This window comes from Oncorhynchus clarkii, chromosome 4 (assembly GCF_045791955.1).
Source record: "Oncorhynchus clarkii lewisi isolate Uvic-CL-2024 chromosome 4, UVic_Ocla_1.0, whole genome shotgun sequence".
NCBI classification, from domain to species: Eukaryota; Metazoa; Chordata; class Actinopteri; order Salmoniformes; family Salmonidae; genus Oncorhynchus; species Oncorhynchus clarkii.
In genome coordinates, this window is record NC_092150.1 from 45,768,286 (window position 1) to 45,794,878 (window position 26,593).

The 26,593-nt window shown below is 42.5% G+C and overlaps 2 protein-coding genes across 2 annotated transcripts; both read right to left on the minus strand.

Annotated features, from left to right (window-relative positions):
• On the minus strand, positions 1–21,554 carry LOC139406880 (ras-related protein R-Ras-like). Its single transcript, XM_071150004.1, has 6 exons — positions 20,621–21,554; positions 20,356–20,443; positions 4,024–4,126; positions 1,699–1,807; positions 1,320–1,438; positions 1–1,051 (listed from the first exon to the last, which is right to left on the minus strand). The coding sequence occupies exons 1-6, from the start codon at positions 20,705–20,707 to the stop codon at positions 964–966; spliced, it is 594 nt and encodes a 197-aa protein (XP_071006105.1). The 5' UTR covers positions 20,708–21,554; the 3' UTR covers positions 1–963.
• A 1,489-nt stretch (positions 21,555–23,043) lies between these two features.
• On the minus strand, positions 23,044–26,105 carry LOC139406879 (tyrosine-protein phosphatase vhp-1-like). Its single transcript, XM_071150003.1, has 5 exons — positions 25,929–26,105; positions 25,497–25,613; positions 25,157–25,316; positions 24,515–24,638; positions 23,044–24,379 (listed from the first exon to the last, which is right to left on the minus strand). The coding sequence occupies exons 2-5, from the start codon at positions 25,596–25,598 to the stop codon at positions 23,140–23,142; spliced, it is 1,626 nt and encodes a 541-aa protein (XP_071006104.1). The 5' UTR covers positions 25,599–25,613; positions 25,929–26,105; the 3' UTR covers positions 23,044–23,139.
• Positions 26,106–26,593: the final 488 nt, after the last annotated feature.

The window sequence follows — 26,593 nt, forward strand, 5'->3', positions numbered from 1 at the left end:
TTAGCTTTGACTCATTCATTTAATACAGTTCAAAAACGAACTCCTTGATGTACATGGCTGGTAAGCAGTGTGACAAAAAATTTGCAAACAGCATTACAATAAAAATGACTTAAAAAGCAGGCCTACACTTGTATGCACAGACAAAAAGTACCTGGACAGCCTAAACTTCCACCCAATCATTTTAAAATAAACAATAGTACTTTAGTGTCAAACTACTTTTGCCTACCAGTCCATAAGTTGAAGTTGTGCAAAAAATATATTATGTGGTCATGGATACTACACCGTGAAAAAATACCAGTGTTTCAAACATTTGTTTCCACTCTCATTCTGCTTCTTCTTTATCTCACTCGATTCCATGCAGTTTTTCAAAAATCCAATTTGTCTAGTCAGTTTAACTGGGCTCCCTTTATTTTCTGTTGTAGGTATGAATAACAGCACCCTCTAGTTTCTAAATGATCCCATTCCTTCCAGCAACGTCAAACCAGTGACTTACATCAGGTTGACCCAATGTAGGAGGCCACCTAAAACACAGTATCTGTGAGATCTCCCCCTTACCATCCCTCCTCTCTCACTCTTTCTTCAGGCTGTGGACTCATCTCTTGCTCTCTTCTCATCTAGCTCAAGGCCTCCCTTTACATCCTTATTCAATAATGAAATAACAAAACCGTAAATACAAAAAGTATAGGAAAAAAAAGTTTGAAGATGCTAATTTCTATGTGTGAATGAAACCATAAAAATGTAACACCACTTTGCCCACCATTGACGTAAGCAAGCTCTCCCACACACATCCCTGCCCCATTGACCAAACAGTTTTTTTTGCATTTCCAAGTGTATATCCCCCCCCCCCCCCCTTGCCCAATTTTCCCATTTCCCTCCAGGTAAGTCAGATAAGACTTGCATCAGTGGTGAGGTGAGGAGGTTTTGGTCTCTGTGACAACAGTGCTATGCCAGGGGAGGGGACAGTTAAAGGAGGGTGCAGGGGCAGCCACCGCTCTTCCGTTTTCCTGTGTGGTTTGCAGGTAGAGGGGGACTCTCAGTCTCCTGAAACTTTCTGTGTTTAAAAAAAAAAGAGAATGAAAGAGAGAGAGAGAGAGACAGAGAGAGAGTGAGGGAAAGAGCATTGGATGCTTCGACTCAGGAGCAGGCTATAATGGACACCACAACATCTGTCCCTCAACTTTGCCTCTAGTCACCAACTCTTCTAATCATCTAGCTATAAACATGATGACCTATTATAAAGTACCTTACAGCTTTCTGCAACATAATAAAATATTTAAAACAGCCTACCTTGCAGCTAGCTGTTAACGTTGTGACATTACCTTATAGCTCGCACCACCTCCAGGAAGGCTTCGTCTACGTTGTAGCGGTTCTTAGCCGAGGCCTCCATGTAATGGATCCTGTTCTCTCTGGCAAATCCCTGGGCCTCCTCTCTGGAGATCTACAGGCAGTACAGAGAGAGAGAGGTACATGCACTCAGGTTAAAAGCGAGCTGCTCGCCAGGCGAGTTTCATTTCCTCATTCCATTAAACTGTGTAAGATTAGGAAGTTGCTATTAGATCTAGCCAAAGAAACACTTGTAGCCACTCGCCACCTGTTGGCAACTCAAACGTATTTTCAAGGCCTGAGATTTTGAACCGGTAGGATCTAAATTGGCATTAAAGCTAGCAGAAGATCTCTTTTAACAATGAAGACCAGTACCACTCTCGACTGGTCCAGGTCAGCCTTGTTCCCCACCAGCACCATGGGGAAGTCATCCCGGTCCTTCACTCTCAGTATCTGGGTGTGGAACTTGTGGATCTCATTGTAACTGAAAAAAGGGAAGGAAAGTGGTCGAAACGAGAACACATTAGGAACTGATCACAAGTGCTTTATGTCCAGGTGCAATCCATTCATTCAATTTACTGTAAAAAACAACAAGTGTACATACCCCCTAAAACAGTGGCATATTCATTTGCATAAATCCAACTTCTTTTTTGTTTGTTGAATTGTATACTCTTATTTTAAAATGTACAAAGACGACAGCACAGTGACAACAAACATGACAACAAACACTAGAAGTGGGAGGGGTAGCCTGTGTCCTACCAGGACACAAAGGACATCTATCGAACCCTGCCAAATCAAGCCAGGCATCCTGTGTGACCTGGCAGGAGTCAAGTCTGGGGGGAAAGGTACAGTTCATAAATAAATACAGACAATTGTTATATTAGGCTAAGCTCTACATATGTTCTTAGAATGTTGTGTTTGTACTTAGACTCGTCGCCGCATGGGGACAGAACTTCTGCAGTGCACCTTTAAGACCCATTCTACAGCTCATAAGAGGGCAAGGGCTTGTTGCAATTCATAGGAGCTTCACAACTAATCTAAACTAACGGCACACATGAACTCTGTTAAGGTGCAATTGCACCCATCCACCTTTCAATTCAGAGAGAACTACTACAGCAGCTCATTACGCTGCCTGTATTTGACACCATGTCATGAATGCGACACTTATGAGAGGTGAACGCCTATAACAAGTCTCACTTCCCCTAGTTACTGTAGCACTCTTTGATTAGTGTTGCACGGCCGAAACCAGACTAAGTATAGACTAAGTGTAATACTGACCATGGCTTGAATGCCTCAACACCTCAAGGAATGAATAAATGATCATGAGTGTGCTGCGTTTGCGTCGCAAATAGGGATGTTAACGGTTAACAGTTAAATCGGTTAGCAGCCAAAAATGTATTTGACTAGTCATGCTTATTGGTCTCTACAGGGATCATCAACTAGATTCAGCCGCTGGCCAATTGTTCTTGAACAGACGGTCGGGGGGACAGAACATCATTTAAAAAAGTTTGACTGTAAATTGTACGACAAGAACAGATATACATTTTGACTAAAATAATAATTTCAAACCTTGATTACATTTGGGAACATTGCCCTGCGTAGGGTGCCGTCTTTTGGATGGGACGTTAAACGCGTGTCCTGACTCTGTGGTTATTCAAAATCCCTTGGCGCTTATTGTAAGAGTAGGGGTGTTCACCCCGTTGTCATGGCAAAATGTTCTACCTGGCCACATTCCATCATGGCCACTTAATCATCCCCTTCATTCCTAATCGCATACATCACTCCTCACCTCTCCACCTGATGTGTAGTGGTCGCTGTGCATCTCTGAGGTGTGTGAGGGGAGTCTTCCCCTGACTATATAAAAGTGCTTTGAGTACCTCAGCTGGTAGAAAAGTGCAATATAAATCAAATCAATTATTTGTAATGATTATTATTTGAATATGATCACATCTCTATAATGCATGGGAATATATTTCCAAAATAAAAAAACTCACTTGGAGCTGATTTCCTGGTGTCTTATGTCCAACAATGAATATTCAAATGTATTTATTGCTCAGAAAACTGGGGGGTGGGGGAGGGGGGGCAAATAAAACCACCCACAGGCCAGATTCGGGCCGCAAGTTTTGGGGAACCTGGGTCTATATTTTACTTTGCATAATTTTTTGACATTAAAATTGCCGCATGTGTATTTTCAATAGTCGTCATAAATCAAATGTATCACATGTGCACAGCACAGAGAGCCTAGTTTGCGGAGAGGAATAGCCTACCAGACAGTGCGAGAGTAGCTCCTCAAAAAGCCTGTAGGCTAATGGAGTGAAACCTGCTTTTGTAAGCCCAGTCATTGCACAACAAACAACAATTCTAAATGCAACCGCGTGTTAAAACCTTGTGGCATTGACTAAAAAGGAGCTATTTTTATTTCTCAATCTCAACTCGTAAAGCGAGCCTCCCATTTTTTACCCTTCGTTGGACTGGTTAATGAGGGTCAGTTAGTTGGCAGCTAAATTTACCAAAATTTGCATCCCTAATTGCATACAGTGACGTTGCCTTCCTGAAACCTTGAGTACCGTAGCCCTGACAAATGCTTTAGCTCTGAGGACTATGTTGTTTAGTTGGGAATACTGTTTTGAATCTCCAATCTACAGCTTGCCTATGACTCGAGATTGTCTGGGTGGATGCATTCACCCAGACGATTCTTACCTGCCAGTGTCATTCAGAGCGAACACCAGCAAGAAGCCTTCTCCTGAGCGCATGTACTGCTCCCTCATTGCCCCAAACTCCTCTTGACCTGCTGTGTCCAAGACTGACAGACACACACACACACACACACACACACACACACACAGAGAGAGATTCAGATGTACATACACAGGGATAAATATGTATAGTGACATACAGTACATTCGGACAGTATTCAGACCCCTTGACCTTTTCCACATTTTGTTATGGTACAGCCTAAAATTAAACTCCCCCCACACACACACACACCAATCTACAAACAATACCCCATAATGACAAAGCATTATACGCCAGTCAGAAGTCCTGAGTCGGTTTCAATCAAGGATCTCTGTATTTTGCTCCATTCATATTCCCCTCGATCCTGACTAGTCTCCCAGTCTCTACCGCTGATAAACATCCCCACAGCATAATGCTGCCCCCCCCCCCCCCCCCATGATTCACCGTAGGGATGGTGCCAAGTATCCTCCAGATGTGATGGCATTCAGGCCAAAGAGTTCAATATTGGTTTCATCAAACCAAAGAACCGTATTTCTTATGGTCTGAGGGTCCTTTAGGTGCCTTTTGGCAAACTCCAAATGGTGAGAATAGACAGCCAGGAGTGGCTTCTGACTGGCCACTACAATAAAAGGCCTGATTGGTGGAGTGCTGCACCGATGGTTGTCCTTCTGGAAGGTTATCCCATCTCACAAAGGAACTCTGGAACTCTGTCAGTGACCATTGTGTTCTTGGTCACCTCCCTGACCAAGGCCCTTCACCCCCAGTTGCTCAGTTTGGCCGGGAAGAGTCTTGGTGGTTCCGAATTTCTTCGATTTAAGAATGATGGAGGCCACTGTATTCATGGGGACCTTCAATGCTGCAGAGATTTTTTGGTACTCTTACCCAGACCTGTGCCTCAACACAATCCTGTCTCGGAGCTCTCTAAAATTCCTTCAACCTCATGGCTTGGTTTCTGCTCTGACATGCACTGTCAACTGTGGGACCTTAAATAGACAGGTGTGTGCCTCACCAAATCATGTCCAATCAACTGAATTTACCACAGGTAGACTCCAAAACAAGTTGAAGAAACATCTCAAGGATGACCAATGGAAACAGGATGCACCGGCTATCAATCTTGAGTCTCATAGCAAAGGGTCTGAATACTTATGTAAATAAGCTTTAATTTTTTATTATGCAATTGAAAAAATTGCTAAAACCTCTTTTTGCTTTGTCATTATGGGGTATTGTGTTTTAGCCCAAAGAACTACCTCTTCCCCTACTGTATTTATTTCTCCTTTGCACCCCATTATTTTTATTTGTACGTTGCACATTCTTCCACTGCAAATCTACCATTCCAGTGTTTTACTTGCTATATTGTATATTTACTTTGCCACCATGGCCTTTTTGTTGCCTTTACCTCCCTTATCTCACCTCATTTACTCACATCGTATATAAACTGATTTTTCTACTGTATTATTGACTGTATGTTTGTTTTACTCCATGTGTAACTGTGTTGTTGTATGTGTCGAACTGCTTTGCTTTATCTTGGCCAGGACGCAATTGTAAATGAGAACTTGTTCTCAACTTGCCTACCTGGTTAAATAAAGGTGAAAGTAAAAAAATAAAAATTAAAGATGAGAAAAAATAATTGAATGTATTTTAGAACAAGGCTTTAATAACAAAATGTGGAAAAAGTCAGGTGATCTGAATACTTTCCGAATGCACTGTAGATGCAACATAGTAACAAATGCAGGAGGGGTGCAAGGAAGGCTCACTGACAAGCGCAACACCCTCCTTTTGTGTCAGTAGGAATTACGCTTCAGCTCAGATTTTCACTTTAAAATGTATGCAAAACAAAAAACATTGATTTAAAAGTTCAAACCATACAACTCTATGCACAATCTACATAGAACATTTCACAAAAACACATTTACTGATAGAACTGAGCAGATGCAAAGTTTCTAAAAAATAATTATGATAAAATCAGTTTATGCGACCACGTTTTCCAAAAACGGTTAAATATCTGCTCCGAATTAAGATTCAAAGATGTCTGCTGAAAGAATGGGGTGTCAGTTATGACAGGACACCTTGAGTTTAAAATAAGGTATTTTGGTCATTGAATAACAGTAGGTGAAGTGGATTTACATCCCTGATCTGTACTATACAGGAATGCATATAATTAAGGATATGAATTTCATTCTCTTCATGGTGATGTATCCTGAACCATCCAGAGGTGTGGGGGACAAATATAGAACAAAGAGGATAAAATGACAGAAGAGGACAGAGACAAAAGACAAAGAACAGCTTAAAAGAGGAAGAGCTTGCGTGCAGTGGTGGAAAAAGTACCCAATTGTTATACTTGAGTAAAAGTAAAGATACTTGAGTCATTTTCTATTAAGGTAAAAGTCACCCAGTAAAATACTACTTGAGTAAAAATCTAAAAGTATTTGGTTTTAAATATACTTAAGTATAAAAAGTGAAAGAATAAATCATTTCAAATTCCTTAAGCAAACCAGACAGCACAATTTTTTAAAAGTACTTGTTACATTTTGAATGCTTAGCAGGAAAGGAGGAATGTTCAAATTCACGCACTTATCATGAGAACACCCTTGGTCATCCCTACTGCCTCTGATCTGGCAGATTCACTAAACATGAATGCCTCGTTTGTAAATTATGTCAGAGGGTTGGACATAATTTACAAACGAGGCATTCATGTTTTGTGAATCTGCCAGATTTGGATAGAAAACACTCTAAAGTTTCTAAAACCGTTAAACTTATGACTGTGAATGTAACAGAACTGATATGGCAGTCCACAAACCCCCCCCCCAAAAAAAATTCAGCCTACCATTATTTTCAATGGCTATCACTTTTATTATAAGGCCAAGTCCTCCCAGATTGCAGTTCCAAGGGCTTCCACTAGATGTCAACAGTCTTTAGAAAGAGTTTCATGCTGGTTTTTGGAAGAATGAGCCAGAAATTGTAGTTTTTCTAGGTGGCTCCCATTCTGGCTGTAGTGTTTCCAAGCGTGTGGAAGAGAGTGCGTTCTTTGGTATTATTCTCCGGTAAAGACAATATCGATTCTCCGTCTTAAATTGTATTGTTTATTTACGTATTAGGGTACCTACGGTTTGATTATAAATGTTGTTTGATTTGTTTGGAAAAGTTTATTAGTAACGTTTGGGATTAATTTTGTATGCATTTTGATGGAGAGAAACTGGGTGGATTATTGACTGAAGCGCGCCAGCTAAACTGAGTTATGGATATAAAGAGGACATTCTTGAACAAAAATACCATTTGTGATGTAACTGGGACCGTTTGGAGTGCCAACAGAAGAAGATCAAAGGTAAGGCATTTTATATATCACTATTTCTGACTTTCGTGTTGCACCTGCCTGGTTGAAATATGTTTTTCATGTGTTTGTAGGCGGGAAGCTGTCCTCAGATAATCACATGGTTTGCTTAAAACGCCGTAAAGCGTGTTTGAAATCTGACAACGGCTGGATTAACAAGAAGTTAAGCTTTATTTTGATGTATTACACTTGTGGTTTTATGAAAGTTAAATATTTATAATACTGTAGTTTGAATTTTGCTCTCTGCAATTTCACCGGATGTTGGCCAGGTGGGAAGCTACCGTCCCACCTGCCCATAAGAAGTACTTTACACTACTGCTTGCGTAAGTGATTCAAATAATAGAGGCCTATCTCTGCTATCATTCAATTAGGTCAGCAGTAAGAGAACTATGGGCCCCAGAGCAGTGGGCAGGGATGCTGGCCCCCTACTTTCTGGGTGTGTACAGGCTGCGTATTTCAACCTGGATCCTGCAGATGCAGAGAACTAAGAAACTAAAAGCCAAAATCTTATCCCGGTGCTGTCTGAATCCACAGGCCAAGCGTTTCCACGAGTTGACCTTCGATAGCAACGAGTCAGCAAGAGCCCAAATGTATCAACTAATATGGCTGACCAGGGGTTGGAGAGAGACAGTGTTTCTGGTGCCCACTGAGCCTTCCTCCGGTTCAAGGGGTGCACATCCATGTAATCTATCCCCGCAGTGTTGGACCGCGGAGGGAGCCCCGGTATTAAAAGTCCAAGGAGAGGATGCAGAAGCGATGTAAGATTACCCTAGTTCGGTCACACTTAGTACAGGAGGGAGATTTATGTCAGGAACAGATGTCAGTCTCCTGTATCCATGGCGACACAGTGGTGCAGGTTACGTTAGTTACTCCACAAGGCAAGTGCACTATGAAGGTGGGGGTGGTGAACCAATTATCAGTACTGCTAGGGAGAGACTAATTTGTTTGAGAGTTTGTGGCGGATTAAACAGAGCAGCCCCAAGACTGCACCAGTGCGTGTAAGCAATGCAAAGCAGTCACTGGCACACTCAGAGAAAACACATCCCCAAAAGGCACGTAACCGATATGCCCCACTAGCACTCCAGGGAGAAGTCACCCAGATCAAGAGCAGGGGAGGAAGAAAATGAAATTCAAGATCAGAGGCACAGGCAGCTGTTTCAAGAAAAGACCGGAGGATACATGCTTAGGTATCAAAACGGAGAGCGGAAGAGACCAAGGGCCCGCACGGGCCCCGGTGTGAATAGACAGCCAAGACGTTAATTTATCTGATGAGTTGACAGGACAGTTTAGCACCACACAGCTGCAGGACCCAGACCTGGTCTCGGCGCAACACAGAGTGAAGGTGATGGATGGGAAGCACATGGAGAACGTCAATCCCCCCTTATTAACCCCCCCTTATTACTGCATAAAGGGCTTACAGTACTGGTGGTTAAGAGAAGGGGCCTAGAGCATAAAGAGACATGGTACGGTACCTGGCGCAGACAAAACTAGACAAAACTAAAAAGCACACCATGAGTAGATTCTACTGGCCCCACATTACAAGTGATAGTAGAGAAGTACTGCAAGTCAAGTGACAAGTGCCAAAAATAATGCCTCTGCAGCAAATTACAGAAACCAACTGGCCCCTCCCCATCATTGAAACACCCTTTGAATAGATAGCCATGGATCTGGTAGGTCCTATTCCCAAATCAGCCCGGGAGCACGAATATACAGTGCCTTGCACCACCATCCCCCTTGGTGGTTTTCCTATTTTGTTGCATTACAACCTGTAATTTAAATTTATTTAGATTTCATGTAATGGACATACAAAATATTCAAAATTGTTGAAGTGAAATGAAAAAAATGCATGTTTCCAAGATTTAAAAAAAATATATATATTTTTTTTTAATTTTTTAAGTGGTGCGTGCATATGTATTCACCCCCTTTGCTATGAAGCCCCTAAATAAGATCTGGTGCAACCAATTACCTTCAGAAGTCACATAATTAGTTAAATAAAATTAACCTGTGTGCAATCTAAGTGTCACATGATCTCATACACACCTGTTCTGAAAGGCCCCAGAGTCTGCAACACCACTAAGCAAGGGGCACCACACCTAATCAAGGGGCACCATGAAGACCAATGAGCTCTCCAAACAGGTCAGGGACAAAGTTGGAGAAGTACAGATCAGGGTTGAGTTGTAAAACTATATCAGAAACGTTGAACATCCACGGAGCACCATTAAATCCATTATTTTAAATTGAAAGAATATGGCACCACAACAAACCTGCCAAGAGAGGGCCGCCCGCTAAAACTCACGGACCAGGCAAGGAGGCCATTAATCAGAGGCAACAAAGAGACCAAAGATGACCCTGAAGGAGCTGCAAAGCTCCACAGCGGAGATTGGAGTATCTGTCCACAGGACCACTTTAAGCCATACACTCCACAGAGCTGGGCTTTGCGGAAGAGTGGCCAGAAAAAAGCCATTGCTTAAAGAAAAAAACAAGCAAAGACGTTTGGTGTTCGCCAAAAGGCATGTGGGAGACTCCCCAAACATATGGAAGATGGTACTCTGGTCAGATGAGACTAAATGTAGCTTTCTGGCAATCAAGGAAAACCCTAAGTCTGGCGCAAACCTAACACCTCATCACCCCGAGAACACCATGCCCACAGTGAAGCATGGTGGTGGCAGCATCATGCTGTGGGGATGTTTTTCCATCGGCAGGGACTGGGAAACTGGTCAGAATTGAAGGATGGCGCTAAATACAGGGTAATTCTTGAGAGAACCTGTTTGTCTTCCAAAGATTTGAGACTGGGACAGAGGTTCATCTTCCAGCTGGACAATGACCCTAAGCATACTGCTAAAGCAACACTCGAGTGGTTTAAGGGGAAACATTTAAATGTCTTGGAATGGCCTAGTCAAAGCCCAGACCTCAATCCAATTGAGAATCTGTGGTATGACAAAGATTGCTGTACACCATTGGAACCCACCCAACTTGAAGGAGCTGGAGCAGTTTTGCCTTGAAGAATGGGCAAAAAATCCCAGTGGCTAGATGTGCCAAGCTTATAGAGACATACCCCAAGAGACTTGCAGCTGTAATTGTTGCAAAAGGTGGGGGGGGAATAGTTATGTACGTTCAAGTTTTCAAATTGTTTTTGGTCTTATTTCTTGTTTGTTACACAATAAAAAATATTTTTCTGCATCTTCAAAGTGGTAGGCATTTTGTGTAAATAAAATGATGCAAACCACCCAAAAATCTAATTTAATTCCAGGTTGTAAGGCAACAAAATAGGAAAAATGCCAAGGGGGGTGAATACTTTCGCAAGCCACTGTATACCGGTGGTAATTGATTTTTCCACATGCTACGCCAAAGCCATACCACTGCGTAATATGTCCACTAAAAGGTATTGCTAAAGAGTTGTTTCAGATATTCTCCCGAGTTGGCAGGGACCCCGTTTATGTCCCGCATAATGAAAGACTTGTGTGCCTTGTAACAGGTTAAACAGATACACTCAAGCATATTTCATCCTCAGATGGTTCATGAGAACACTTGAATAAAACTGTAAAGTCGATGATAAAAGGTGGTTGTGGAATGGGACAGGAGGAACTGGGACATGGTATTACTTCACTTATTGTTTGCTATTAGGGAGATACCCCAGTTGCCAATGGACTTCTCCCTGTTTTAACTGTTAAATGGGAGGCCGTGCCGAGGGATCCTGGAACATTTGTAGGAGATAAGGTACATTGGATCTTAGCGCAATGGAAGTAATGGCAAGAGTATCCCCTGTAAACTACAGAGTTAGGCAGCCAGGTAGGAGAAAACCTGAACAGCTATACCACATCAACCTTATGAAGGAGTACCATGAGAGAAATTAAGATATTAGGTTCTGCTCCCAACCCGCAGCCCAACAAGATCAACCCCAACTAGAGGTGCAGGTCGTGAAGTCACTGACACACCAGCAAGAGCAGGACCTACATGCCCTAGTGGTCCGACGCCAGGAGGTATTCTCTTCCCTCAAAGGGAATATAAATCTCATCCAGCATCATATATACACAGAGCCAGGCAAAATAGTGAACTTAAGGCCTTACAGAATCCATTCTGCGGGACAAAGAAATAGTCAGAGAAATGCTGGGTTGGGGAGTTAGAAGCGTCTCAGTGCATGGTCTGTTAGTTCTCGTTCCGAAGCCAAACGTAACGGTGATATTCTATTACGACTTCTGAAGCCTGAACGACATCTCCAAATTTGAACCCAATGCCCAGTGTAGATGAGCTGATAGAGCGATTGGGAAAGGCGAGCTACATAACTACGCTAGATCTCACGAAAGGCTATATGCAGGTGCCTCTGGCGGCCTTTTCCATTACGTGAAATTACCGTTGGGTTTCACAGCGAGACCGCCACGTCACAGCTGTTAATGGACAGCTACTCAGACCCCACCGAGCCTACATGGCCACTTACATCGACAACGTGATGATCCATAGCGAAGACTGGGAGACGCACCTACAACAGGTATGGGCCGTGCTGGGAAGCCTAAGGAGAGCGGGCTTGACAGCTAAGAAATGCAGGCTCGGGTTAAGTGAGGCAGAATATGTGGGGTACACTATTGGATGTGGTGTCATACGCCCCCAGACAAAGAGAGTGGAGGCTATCCAAGAGTGGCCAAGGCATAAAAATCAGGTGTGATCCTTCTTAGGGCTCACAAGTTACTACTGGTGCTTTATACCAAATTATGTCTCTATAGCCGCTCCATTGTCCGACCTGACCAAGAAAGACCTCCCCACACATGTGAGATGGACTCAAGCAGCAAAGATGGCTTCCTTTAACTTTTAGAAAGCTCTGTGCGCAAAACCAGTGCTAAGAGCACCAGACTTTGACAGGGACTTAAAAAATATATATATATTTCACCTTTATTTAACCCGGTAGGCCAGTTGAGAACAAGTTTTCATTTACAACTGCGACCTGGCCAAGATAAAGCAAAGCAGTGTGACAAAAACAACAAAACAGAGTTACACATGGAATAAACAAATGTACGGTCAATAACAATAGAAAGATCTGTATACAGTGGGTGCAAATTGAGGTAAGGCAATAAATAGGCCAATAGTGGCGAAGTAATTACAATTTAGCAATTTACACTGGAGTGATATATGTGCAAGTAAAAATACTGGTGTGCAAAAGAGTAGAAAGACAAAAACGGGGATGAGGAAGGTAGTTGGTTGGATGGGCTATTTACAGATGGGATGTGTACAGCTGCAGCGATCGGTAAGCTGCTCTGACAGTTGACACAACATTAGCGAGGGAGATATAAGTCTCCAACTTCAATGATTTTTGCAATTCGTTCCAGTCATTGGCAGCAGAGAACTGGAAGGAAAGGCGGACAAACGAGGTGTTGGCTTTGGTGATGACCAGTTAAATATACCTGCTGGAGCGCGTGCTACGGGTGGCCGTTGTTATGGTGACCAGTGAGCTGAGATAAGGTGGAGCTATACCTAGCAAAGACTTATAGATGACCTGGAGCCAGTAGGTTTGATGATGAATATGTAGCGAGGACCAGCCAACGAGAGGATACAGGTCGCAGTGGTGGGTAGTATATGGGGTTTTGGTAACAAAACGGATAGCACTGTGATAGCAAATTGGATGTAGCCTGAGTAGTGTTGGAAGCTATTTTGTAAATGACATCGCTGAAGTCAAGGATCGGTAGGATAATCCGTTTTACGAGGGTAAGTTTGGCAGCATGAGTGAAGGAGGCTTTGTTGCAAAATAGGAAGCCGATTCTAGATTGAACTTTGGATTGAAAATTCTTAATGTGAGTCTGGAAGGAGAGTTTACAGTCTAGCCAGACACCTAGGTATTTATAGTTGTCCACATATTCTAAGTCATAACCGTCCAGAGTAGTGATGCTAGTTGGGCGGGCAGCTATCGGTTGAAGAGCATGTATTTAGTTTTACTAGCATTTAAGAGCAGTTGGAGGCCATGGAAGGAGTCTTGTATGGTGTTGAAGCTTGTTTGGAGGTTTGTTAACAGTGTCCAAAGAAGGGCCAGATGTATACAGAATGGTGTCGTCTGCATAGAGGTGGATCAAATAATCACCCGCAGCAAGAGCAACATCATTGATACAGTGCCTTGCGAAAGTATTCGGCCCCCTTGAACTTCATGTTTGAAGCCACATTTCAGGCTTCAAACATAAAGATATAAAACTGTATTTTTTTGTGAAGAATCAACAAGTGGGACACAATCATGAAGTGGAACGACATTTATTGGATATTTCAAACTTTTTTAACAAATCAAAAACTGAAAAATTGGGCGTGCAAAATTTTTCAGCCCCCTTAAGTTAATACTTTGTAGCGCCACCTTTTGCTGCGATTACATCTGTAAGTCGCTTGGGGTATGTCTCTATCAGTTTTGCACATCGAGAGACTGAATTTTTTTCCCATTCCTCCTTGCAAAACAGCTCGAGCTCAGTGAGGTTGGATGGAGAGCATTTGTGAACAGCAGTTTTCAGTTCTTTCCACAGATTCTCGATTGGATTCAGGTCTGGACTTTGACTTGGCCATTCTAACACCTGGATATGTTTATTTTTGAACCATTCCATTGTAGATTTTGCTTTATGTTTTGGATCATTGTCTTGTTGGAAGACAAATCTCCGTCCCAGTCTCAGGTCTTTTGCAGACTCCATCAGGTTTTCTTCCAGAATGGTCCTGTATTTGGCTCCATCCATCTTCCCATCAATTTTAACCATCTTCCCTGTCCCTGCTGAAGAAAAGCAGGCCCAAACCATGATGCTGCCACCACCATGTTTGACAGTGGGGATGGTGTGTTCAGCTGTGTTGCTTTTACGCCAAACATAACATTTTGCATTGTTGCCAAAAAGTTAAATTTTGGTTTCATCTGACCAGAGCACCTTCTTCCACATGTTTTGTGTGTCTCCCAGGTGGCTTGTGGCAAACTTTAAACAACACTTTTTATGGATATCTTTAAGAAATGGCTTTCTTCTTGCCACTCTTCCATAAAGGCCAGATTTGTGCAATATACGACTGATTGTTGTCCTATGGACAGAGTCTCCCACCTCAGCTGTAGATCTCTGCAGTTCATCCAGAGTGATCATGGGCCTCTTGGCTGCATCTCTGATCAGTCTTCTCCTTGTATGAGCTGAAAGTTTAGAGGGACGGCCAGGTCTTGGTAGATTTGCAGTGGTCTGATACTCCTTCCATTTCAATATTATCGCTTGCACAGTGCCCCTTGGGATGTTTAAAGCTTGGGAAATATTTTTGTATCCAAATCCGGCTTTAAACTTCTTCACAACAGTATGCTCTCTGCGCTTTTAACGGACCTCTGAGACTATCACAGTGCAGGTGCATTTATACGGAGACTTGATTACACACAGGTGGATTGTATTTATCATCATTAGTCATTTAGGTCAACATTGGATCATTCAGAGATCCTCACTGAACTTCTGGAGAGAGTTTGCTGCACTGAAAGTAAAGGGGCTGAATAATTTTGCACGCCCAATTTTTCAGTTTTTGATTTGTTAAAAAAGTTTGAAATATCCAATAAATGTCGTTCCACTTCATGATTGTGTCCCACTTGTTGTTGATTCTTCACAAAAAAATGCAGTTTTATATCTTTATGTTTGAAGCCTGAAATGTGGCAAAAGGTCGCAAAGTTCAAGGGGGCCGAATACTTTCGCAAGGCACTGTATATACAGAGAAGAGTCGGACTCAGAATTTAACCCTGTGGTCCGGACAACAGGCCCTCCGACGTGACACACTGAACTCAATCTGAGAAGTTCATAGTCCATAGTCGGTATCGGAGCGGTCCTCTCCCAGGGAGTGGGAAAGGTTGAACACCCCATAGCCTACATCAGCAGTAAGCTCTCAGGGAGGGAAATAAAACATGCCACGGTTGACCGAGAGGGGCTGGCTATAAAATTGTTACTCAACTACCTCAGATATTATCTGCTGGGAATAAAATTCCCCCTCGTGACTGATAATGCGCACTCACCTGGATGGCGAGAAAAAAAGAGAATAACAGGAGGGTATGTAGATGGTTATTGTGCTTGCAACTCTAACTTGAAAGAGCTGCAAAATCTGGACCCCTACAAATCAGCCGGGCTAGACAATCTGGACCCTTCCTTTCTAAAATTATCTGCCAAAAATGTTGCCACCCCTATTACTAGCCTGTTCAATCTCTTGTGTCGTCTGAGATTCCCAAAGATTGGAAAGCAGCTGCGGTCATCCCCCTCTTCAAAGGGGGGGACACTCTTGACCCAAACTGCTACAGACCTACAGTGGGGCAAAAAAGTATTTAGTCAGCCACCAATTGTGCATGTTCTTCCACTTAAAAATATGAGAGGCCTGTAATTTTCATCATAGGCACACTTCAATTATGACAGACAAAATGAAAAAAAAAATCCAGAAAAATCACATTGTAGGATTTTTTATGAATTTATTTGCAAATTAAGGTGGAAAATAAGTATTTGGTCACCTACAAACAAGCAAGATTTCTGGCTCTCACAGACCTGTAACTTCTTCTTTAAGAGGCTCCTCTGTCCTCCACTCGTTACCTGTATTAATGGCACCTGTTTGAACTTGTTATCAGTATAAAAGACTCCTGTCCACAACCTCAAACAGTCACACTCCAAACTCCACTATGGCCAAGACCAAAGAGCTGTCAAAGGACACCAGAAACAAAATTGTAGACCTGCACCAGGCAGGGAAGACTGAATCTGCAATAGGTAAGCAGCTTGGTTTGAAGAAATAAACATGTCCAGGCCCGTCTGAAGTTTGCTAGAGAGCATTTGGATGATCCAGAAGAAGATTGGGAGAATGTCATATGGTCAGATGAAACCAAAATATAACTTTTTGGTAAAAACTCAACTCGTTGTGTTTGGAGGACAAAGAACGCTGAGTTGCATCCAAAGAACACCATACCTACTGTGAAGCATGGGGGTAGAAACATCATGCTTTGGGGCTGTTTTTCTGCAAAAGGGCCATGTATCGTGAGATTTTGAGTGAAAACCTCCTTCCATCAGCAAGGGCATTGAAGATGAAACGTGGCTGGGTCTTTCAGCATGACAATGATCCCAAACACACCGCCCGGGCAACGAAGGAGTGGCTTCGTAAGAAGCATTTCAAGGTCCTGGAGTGGCCTAGCCAGCCTCCAGATCTCAACCCCATAGAAAATCTTTGGAGGGAGTTGAAAGTCCATGTTGCCCAGCAACAGCCCCAAAACATCACTGCTCTAGAGGAGATCTGCATGGAGGAATGGGCCAAAATACCAGCAACAGTGTGTGAAAACCTTGTGAAGACTTACAGAAAACGTTTGACCTCTGTCATTGCCAACAAAGGGTATATAACAAAGTACTGAGATAAACTTTTGTTATTGACCAAATACTTATTTTCCACCATTATTTGCAAATAAATTCATTAAAAATCCTACAATGTGATTTTCTGGATTTTTTTTTCTCATTTTGTCTGTCATAGTTGAAGTCCATAATGAAAATTACAGGCCTCTCATCTTTTTAAGTGGGAGAACTTGCACAATTGGTGGCTGACTAAATACTTTTTTGCCCCACTGTATATCTATCCTACTCTGCCTTTCTAAGGTCTTCGAAAGCCAAGTCAACAAACAGATTACCGACCATTTCGAATCCCACCATATCTTCTCCGCTATGCAATCTGGTTTCAGGGTGCACCTCAGTCACGCTCAAGGACCTAAACGATATCTTGACCACCATCAATAAGAAACAACACTGTGCAGCCGTATTCATTGACCTGGCCAAGGCTTTCGACTCTCTCAATCACCACATCCTCATCGGCAGACTCGACAGCCTTGGTTTCTCAAATGATTGCCTCGCCTGGTTCACCAACTACTTCTCTGATAGAGTTCAGTGTGTCAAATCGGAGGGTCTGTTGTCCGGGCCTCTGGTAATCTCTATGGGTGTGCCACAGGGTTCAATTCTTGGACTGACTCTCTTCTCTGTTTACATCAATGATGTCGCTCTTACTACTGGCGAGTCTTTGATCCACCTCTACGCAGATGACACCATTCTGTATACTTCTGGCCCTTCTTTGGACACTGTTAACAACCCTCCAGGCGAGCTTCAATGCCATACAACTCTCCTTCCGTGGCCTCCAATTGCTCTTGAATATAAGTAAAACTAAATACATGCTCTTCAACCGATCGCTGCCTGCACCTGCCCAACATCACTACTCTGGACGGCTCTGACTTAGAATATGTGGACAACTACAAATACCTAGGTGTCTGGTTAGACTGTAAACTCTCCTTCCAGACTCACATCAAACATCTCCAATCCAAAGTTACATCTGGAATTGGCTTCCTATTTCGCAACAAAGCATCCTTCACTCATGCTGCCAAACACACCCTTGTAAAATTGACTATCCTACCAATCCTCGACTTCGGCGATGTCATTTCCAAAATAGCCTCCAATACCCTACTCAATAAATTGGATGCAGTCTATCACAGTGCCATCCGTTTTTTCACCAAAGCCCCATATACTACCCACCACTGCGACCTGTACGCTCTCGTTGGCTGGCCCTTGCTACATATTCATCATCAAACCCAATTCTCCCTTTGGCCGCCTCTCCTTCCAGTTCTCTGCTGCCAATGACTGGAACGAACTACAAAAATCTCTGAAACTGGAAACACTTATCTCTCTCACTAGCTTTAAGCACCAGCTGTCAGAGCAGCTCACAGATTACTGCACCTGTACATAGCCCATCTATAATTTAGCCTAAACAACTACCTCTTTCCCTACTGTATTTATTTTGCTCCTTTGCACCCCATTATTTCTCTCTACTTTGCACATTCTTCCACTGCAAATCAATCATTCCAGTGTTTTACTTGCTATATTGTATTTACTTCGCCACCATGGCCTTTTTTTGCCTTTACCTCCCTTATCTCACCTCACTTGCTCACATTGTATATAGACTTATTTTTCTACTGTATTATTGACTGTTTTTGTTTACTCCATGTGTAACTCTGTTGTTGTATGTGTCGAACTGCTTTGCTTTATCTTTGCCAGGTCGCAATTGTAAATGAGAACTTGTTCTCAACTTGCCTACCTGGTTAAATAAAGGTGAAATAAAAATAAATAAAAAACTTCATCATCCACAGATCCGGGGTCCATCACAGAAATACAGACGCACTATCCCGCTGCGACGCACTGAATTTTGTTTCCACTTCTTGAACCGGCCGAGTGCAATTCGATGAACATTAAATATATTGTTTCGATTTTTGCAACTTACAAAGCCAACTCGTCATCTGTTTACACCACTCCTCGCTACCGCATAGATCGGAACTCCTCTGGACCGATACCAGTACACAAAAGCTAGAAATATGCAATATCCTTCTTTTGCATATTTGGGTATTATTCTAATGAGCTCTGCCTCCAAAGAAGACCAGTTTTGGTTGGTCCGGACCAGACCAAATCTGAACAAATCATAGATGTCTGTGTTTCTCAAGTTTGGACATTACAATACAGCACAGTAGAGTACAGTTCAGTACAGTAGATATTGGGCGGATTGACCAAATTTCAATTACTTTTCAACATCCATGGAGGTCCGTTGTCGGTTGGTGCTCAGTGGTTGAGGATGCTTGTTATAGTAAATGGAAAGAGGGTAGGTGGTTAGGTGTCATGGTAGGTATCAGTAAGAGTTGGGAGAGGTGACATTAACTGGAGAGAGATTAAAAGAAGAGAGCGGCAGAAAGGAGAGAAAGAAAAAAGAAAGAAAGAGAAAAAGAGAGAGCGTTGTCGAGACCGTTTTCACAGTCTTGCTTTGACCACCAGACGACAGAAAGAGAAAGAAAACAGTTATGAGCAGAAGATAACAGTATGCCAGTTGAAGGGAGGACAGTAGCAGGTGACCCACATTGGACCCAAATGTTCCGTGTAGAGCATGGCGCTTGCAATGCCAGGGTTGTGGGTTTGATACCAGTATGGGAAAAAGTACCAAAATGTATTCACTCACTACTGTAAGTCAATCTGGGTAAGAGCGTGTGACAAGTTGACTCAAATGTAAATGGTTTGTGACTACTATGACTTCCCATTTTAGCCAATTCAATCGCAGTAATTCCGTTACTGATTGTTCGGTAATTCCATTACGGATTTGGTAACAGAATTACAAGTTTTAATCACTTAATAATTCATAAACAAACTTGATATCAGTAAAACCCCTATAACGAATTATGAGGTCTACCTTTGCTTGTTACTTATGTGAACTTTCATTATCCTCCTTAGAAAATATTTTAGATGTGTGTGTTTCTGGTAACAGAATGCACAAGACAAGGCAATGTTTCTTAAACTTACAGAAGGCAAATCATTTCTCTGTAACTAAATATAAGTGTTCATATTAGTTGGCAGGGGTCTTTACTTCAACATTGTGTTTTGATGTATTTATAATACCTTAAAACAATTATCTGGTAGATGTTGTCTAAGACCCCTTTTCCATCAGTACAACCAGAATTCGAAGCCTTTGATTATTCCTCATTTTTAGGATGGAAATGGTTAAAAACACATATACATATACACATATATATATATACATACATATATATATACATACATACATACATACATACATACATATGTCTTAATTTAAAAAAATAATAATATAGACTTCGCTTTCATTTGACATGCTCCTATGAACTTCACGTTGGTCCTCATGGGTCCTTTTAGACGTAAATGTCCAGGGTTAACCGACTCGACAGGGGCCAACAGGCCATAGTGCACTTACATATTGTTATCTTCCTTGAATATGAACACAGACGGACAGAAACACTTTTGTTACGGCATAGTGAAAAGACTACACCTTGGCTTAGAGCATCAACATCTGCCAACTGCAAGTCATTACAGAGCAGATGTTGGTGAATCATACAGACAGATTTGGCCTTGCTCACTCACCGACTCAAGTAGTTTACGCTTTCCCTCTATTCTTGGAGCAAAGAACGTCAGTAAACTCACAGTATGACTTACTGTCTAATCGTGTCTCTTTCCCATCCACTGTGCATATTTTGGTGTAGGAGTCCTCGATGGTTGGGTCATAATCCGATACAAAGTATGACTGCGAAAAAGATAGGAGAGCATGGGTCAAGACTGTGCGGGTTGGCCTATATGGGTTAATATGCACAAGTTCAATGACCACCACAACATACTAGTCACATCAGAAGATGTGACAAGTTCAAGACAAACAAAACAACACACAGTTGACAATGTCCAAACAGTTGGGGGATTCTCTCACCTGAATGAATTGTATGGTCAAGGCACTTTTCCCCACACCGCCCCCGCCCACTACGACCAGCTTGAATCTCTCCTCCTCAGCAGACATGATTCGTTTCGTAAAATACTTTCAACAATTGTCTAAAAACGAAATGATAAAACTGACTAGCTGATAGGATCTATTGACTAAGTGTCATTTAGTAATCCGCAGGGTAGATGAGGGGGAAAAATGAAAGTCCACTTCTCCCACGATTGAGCGAACCACTTTTATCAAGGTAACGTTAGCTCATAGAGGTAGCTGAGTTGGGCTTTTACCTCGGTATTACGCCAATATATTTAACTTGAATTACCTACGATAGGTTATCAATATCTCAAATATAAAATGTATAGTTCGTTTTTTGATACTATTTCATAACATTGAAAAGTTTAGTTTTAGTCTGGCCCAGTGTTGTAAACGATCCACAAAAGTCGCCTCTAACCCCAATAGTTTCGTATTACTGCCCCTAAAATTCATAGGTCGCTACATAACCCGGTAAAAAAAACAAATCAAGTATTATTCTTAAAATCTAACGGTTTATCGGCCTCTCTCACATAATTTTTGTCAGGTGAAAAGCCTTCCGCACCCGCCTTAAGTAAATTAGGCTACCGATGCCAACTTTGTGACTCCAGAAGAAAGAAAAATATGAGCTTGATTATCAACTACCTCGTCAAACTTCAACGCACTTGCCTAATTTGCATTATCTCGAGATTGATCCGTCTACATATCTCTGCAGACGCATTATATACAAACGTTTGTGATGTCTAAGTTACAGGGTTTTTCTTGGCGATGTGTTCATTTTTCCCTCGTCTTCACGGACTTATTTTTTCATCGCTCCAAGGCAACTTTTGTTTCTCAACCAAGAAGGGTTTCTCGAAATCTCATGCATATGTAAAACCAGGCGTGTCTTACCGACACTGTTTCCTCATTGTATAAATTCTCATGCTTCTCCCTCTTTTCATGAATCAGCAAAGGCTCTATTAGAATGAGATACATTCTAAAAATGTTTATTTAATTAACACTGACCGTTTATTCGTGAAACTGAAACAATACGGTTAAACCAGATTTTAAATGAGTTAACTATAGTATTCACACATTATGTGTACTACATTACGTTTACTACCTTATTTGGCCGTTGAGCCCAGTTGTATGAAGGTCTAGTCATTCATCTGTTTAATGAGGAATTTTACAGCAGAGTGTAGGGCAGGGGAGTATACCTATAAAGCTGCTTTTGCAACATATGGGGGGGGTGTATTGATCCCTGGCACATGGAATGTTTTATAACCCCTTTATTTATTTTTTTGTTTTGGGTTTAGTACTTTAGCCAATGCTTTTGAGAGTATTGTATGATTACCATCAAAGGACTAAGGCCAACCTGTTGAGAATATGAGGAGATATGGGAGGGAAAACTCGTAGCATACAGTATTTTATACTAATAGTTCTTGCCAAGTAAAGCATTCTTGTCTTCCTTTCCCTCCCTGATTTGCCCATCCCCTCAACCGGATGTGACTCATTTACATGGGCATGTTGCTCATTTTTACCACACCCACAGTGGTTAGAGCATTGGGCCAGTAACCAAAAGGTTGCTGGATCAAATATGTTGTTCTACCCCTGAGCAAGGCAGTTAACCCACTGTTCCCTGGGCGCGGTGGATGTCGATTAAGGCAGCCCTTGCACCTCTTTGATTCAGAGGGGTTGGGTTAAATGCGGGAGACACATTTCAGTTGAAGGCATTCAGATGTACAACTGACTAGGTTTCACCCTCAACTCCTCCTTATTAACCCAAGTAATTTGTTGACGTTTAAGGGTGGATTTGTCTAAAAGTGAATATTATCCAACCTTTATTTTGTATTCTTGTAATATTTTATAAAATAAGTGAATAACCATATCAGATTTTTTCCTCATAGGCCTAAATGATTGTACATTTATGGTGAAATACATGGGGGATGAGTCAGAATTGAAGAACCAGGAGAGAACAGGAGTAAAATATGTCATCTCTAATGAACACTGTGATCCCATTACAAACAACAGTGCCAATATACCATCCTCAAAATATTAATTTTATAAATAACAACAATAAACTGATCACTTAATTCACATCAATCAATAAATAAAAATCAACATAATCAAGCCTTAATCCATGAGCATTGTGTTGGAGGCATAAACTGCCCTATTTGTAATATACATAGTGCTTTTGAAGGAAGTCAACAATAAATGAGCATTTATAGGACAAAGCATTCACTCAGAGGACTGTGAACTTGGTATGGGCAGACAAATATTATACATGGAGTTCAGTTCTCTGTTCTCACACACACACACACACACACACACACACACACACACACACACACACACACACACACACACACACACACACACACACACACACACACACACACACACACACACACACACACACACACACACACACACACACACACACAAATCAATCTCCTGGCATTTATCAGCCCTCTCTCTGTCCTCGCCAACGGTCTCTTACTGCATCAGCACCTATAGGGCAGAATAGCCGGTTCCACTTTGATCCGGGGGCCAAACAGCACCCCCAGCAGCATCTTCTCCCCCCAGCCCAGCAGCTTGTTGACAGTCAGGTTGAGAGGAAACAGGAGGCCCTGTTCGGCATCCACTCTTTCCTCAGACCTCACTGCAGATGCAGACAGCTTAGCTGCTGGCGACACCTGCTGGTCAACTACGATACTGTCCTGGCTCAAAACAGAACTGCTGCTCAGGCTCCCTGTTAGTGTCTCCCTCTCTGCTCTTCCCTTGCTGTGGTCCTTCCCTGTCTTTGGAGTCAATTTAGGCCTCCCCTTCTTCACGCTCTGACAGTGGCTGGGCTCTCTTTTAGGCTGGCCTCTTCCCTCTCTCTCTACCTTTGCCTGGGTTTGGGAGGAGTAGCGATTGGGCCAACCTGCTGCTTTGACACAGGATGTGCTCCTCTCTCTCTGTTGTACATCTGTCTGTGAGGAGGAAAGGGCCATCGTTGAAGGCTTTCTACCGTGCCTTTTTGAACCACTGGTGCCTTCTGACTCCCTCTTGTGGATGGTGTTAGAAACGCTGGACTGCGTTGGCTTGTGGCTAATGCTGTGCCTGTTGCTGCTTTCTGGCTCATTCTGGTGGGGAGTTGGTGGAATTGCACCAACGCGAGACAGGGAGAGGGTGAGGCTCTTGCGCTTCTCAGAGTGAGATGCAATGCCTGTTGGGATTTGTGGTGTGTTGGACTTTGGTGTCGGTGTCGCTGGTTCGTTGGGGCTTGGAGTCATTGCTCCACATGGGCTCTGGGCCTCCCTCTGGTTCCGGTTATGGTTCAGGTTGAGAGTGAGCGTTTTGTGTTTTCTGGAGAGAGACAGCGTCAGTTGTGACGGCACGCTCCTCTGGTCTTGCTGTGGCTTCTCTGATAGACTCTGAGTTTCACCTGAATATGAGGACCTTTGCTTTATATTCTCTGTGTTACAAGTGGAATTCTCATTGTACATATTATGCACTTTAGCAACCTCTAAAAAGTCCTTAGCAACATAGCCATTGACCTGAATATTCCCCACCAGGGGGACAGAGGAACCGCCGCTAATGTTTTCATTGCTTGGCTGCAGACATGTGTCCAGTGATCTGATTGGCTGGATAGTGGGGTTGCCATTAGATGTTTTCTGAGTGAGGGTTCCTTGGAAGTGTTGTAGCTGACCCAGAAAATTGAAGTTTGGGGAGATTGAAGGCCTGCGCTCTTTCACAAACCTGAAAGTGAGGAACAGACAAGATCAGATGTGGATAGTTTACACACACACACACACACACACACACACACACACACGCACACGCACACGCACACGCACACACATTATAATACACATACAGCACAGACAAACACACCTGTAGGCATGGTCAAGGTCCATCCCCAGGTTGTACATAATGTAGGCCACAGCCAGGGCAGGGGAGCGAGAGATTCCTGCAGCACAATGAACTACCACAGATCCACCTGATGACATAGCCCCATCTGAGAGAGAGAGAAGAGATAAGACATTTTATTTTATTTGAAATCATCCATACTATATTGCATGACATCACTTCAGCCAGACTGTAAACTGTGCAAAGCACACAGTTTACGTCAACTGTCATGAATGGGCTTCCTGCAACAGTAGGCTTGTATCAATTGTCCGTGGTACTGAATGGGATGTAACAACATTCAATATTTCTGAAACCATAGGAGCATATCTGGCCTACATGAAACCCTGATCAATAACTGCTCATCACTTGAACTGGGTCATCTGTGTTTCTTCCAGACAGACAGTCGCCAGTGTGTAATGCATACATGATGATGCAGACTATAGCATAATGATGACATGCAGAAATGTCCTACTACCTAATCTGCAGGATTTGCGTCGTCAAATCTCCAATGATGCCTATATTACCCTTATACTGAACTAGCTCTATCTTTGCACTTTTGCACTATATGGGGAATAGGGTTGCCATCCATTTCACACCAAACTAACCCAATCTCATCATTATTCTCACCGATAAAACGCAGTGCCTCCGGGATATGGGGCAGCAGGTCGTCTCGGAGAGAGTCCTCGATTGGGATGCGAAGGTACTGGGAACGGGGAAGGAAAGTAGGCTGCGGGCTGAAGCGGCTCACGCTTAGCACGTATGAGATCCCGCGGGCGTCGAGGCAATCCTGCAGCCGAGTAGGGAGTGCACGGGGACAAGCGAGACAGGGAACACGAAATATGAATACATTCTAGTCTTCTGGAAGAGGTACATTTTCGGTGCATTGTGAAAATACAAAACTTTGGCCAGTGACGAGAGCTAGGCTATCAATTCTATAGACTGACCTACTGAATGAAAACATTATTACCTGCGTAACGTCCGTCTCTGCACCCAGGTAAAGATGCGGTAGGATGAGAGACAGCGGTGGACGCTCGCGTGTCCGGTTCTCTCTCTCCCTGTAGAACACCATCTCTGTCCTTTGTGTCTGGAACCGAAACATGAGAGAAAACGGTGTTCATTTCAATATCAAGGGATTACAATTATGTATTAGGCATCGAAAAAAGACTGCATGGAACTTTGACAATCATTTTAACAGTTGCATGAAATATATTAGCATTATTATTGCTATGAATGTTAATTAAGAAAACATTAATTTGTTCTATTGCTGCTAGAGAATGATGTTCTCTTTGCATTACGTCATGGATTTTGCAAGTTTGCATTCATTAGATGATCATAGGAGAATATAAAACCAGACATAAATGATGCAAGCAAAATGCAAGAAATATTACATTGTACTTACAGCGACGATTTTCACTCCAAACGAAGATACTGGAAATATCGCACAAATCAACTTGCACACCAAATAACTCGATCTAATCAACCCGAATGGTCTCAAAGAAAATGGATTAAGAATGCAAAAATATATGTTATGCTTAATTAATAATAAGTAGAGTATAGAGCTCGCTCTCTCTTTCTTGACTTCTACTCTCGTCCTGTTCCTTGTCCTGTCTGCGACTGTAACATTATTTGTTGTTGTATGGCTATACCTGCGCGAGGGGGAAAGGATGAGGTAATGCTGTTTCTACAAGCTAAGAATAGTACAATTGTATGTGATGTCATTTTCAACCAATCCGCCGCCCATGCCGGACTCATTTGTTAATCATCATCAATTCGCCTGAAGACCCTTTGCTTTTTATTGTGACGAATCGTACCTTTTCTGACGCTATTGTTGCAGAGGCGTTTTTAAAAAAAACATGCAGCTGCAATACGTCGTGGCGAAAAGCATTTATTTGTGAAAAACCCTATAATCTCTTCCAGTGGCGATTTTAGCATGTAAATCTTGGCGGGGCAAAAAAAAAGAAAGAGTGGGATGCATGCCAGCAAAGCCACAACACAACGCTAAACAATACATTAATTGTACCATAACGGTGACAAACGGTGCCCATAAACTGTTAGAGCCTACAT

Coding starts and splice junctions, on each gene's coding strand:
- LOC139406880 (XM_071150004.1), bottom strand. CDS start 20,707: ATGTCTGCTGAGGAGGAGAGATTCAAGCTGGTCGTAGTGGGCGGGGGC. Junction 20,444..20,620: donor TGACCATACAATTCATTCAG/GTGAGAGAATCC, acceptor TCTTTTTCGCAG/TCATACTTTGTATCGGATTA. Junction 1,052..1,319: donor GAGGTGGTGCGAGCTATAAG/GTAATGTCACAA, acceptor TTTTAAACACAG/AAAGTTTCAGGAGACTGAGA.
- LOC139406879 (XM_071150003.1), bottom strand. CDS start 25,598: ATGGTGTTCTACAGGGAGAGAGAGAACCGGACACGCGAGCGTCCACCG. Junction 25,317..25,496: donor CAGAGACGGACGTTACGCAG/GTAATAATGTTT, acceptor ACTCGGCTGCAG/GATTGCCTCGACGCCCGCGG. Junction 24,639..25,156: donor GGAGGCACTGCGTTTTATCG/GTGAGAATAATG, acceptor TCTCTCTCTCAG/ATGGGGCTATGTCATCAGGT.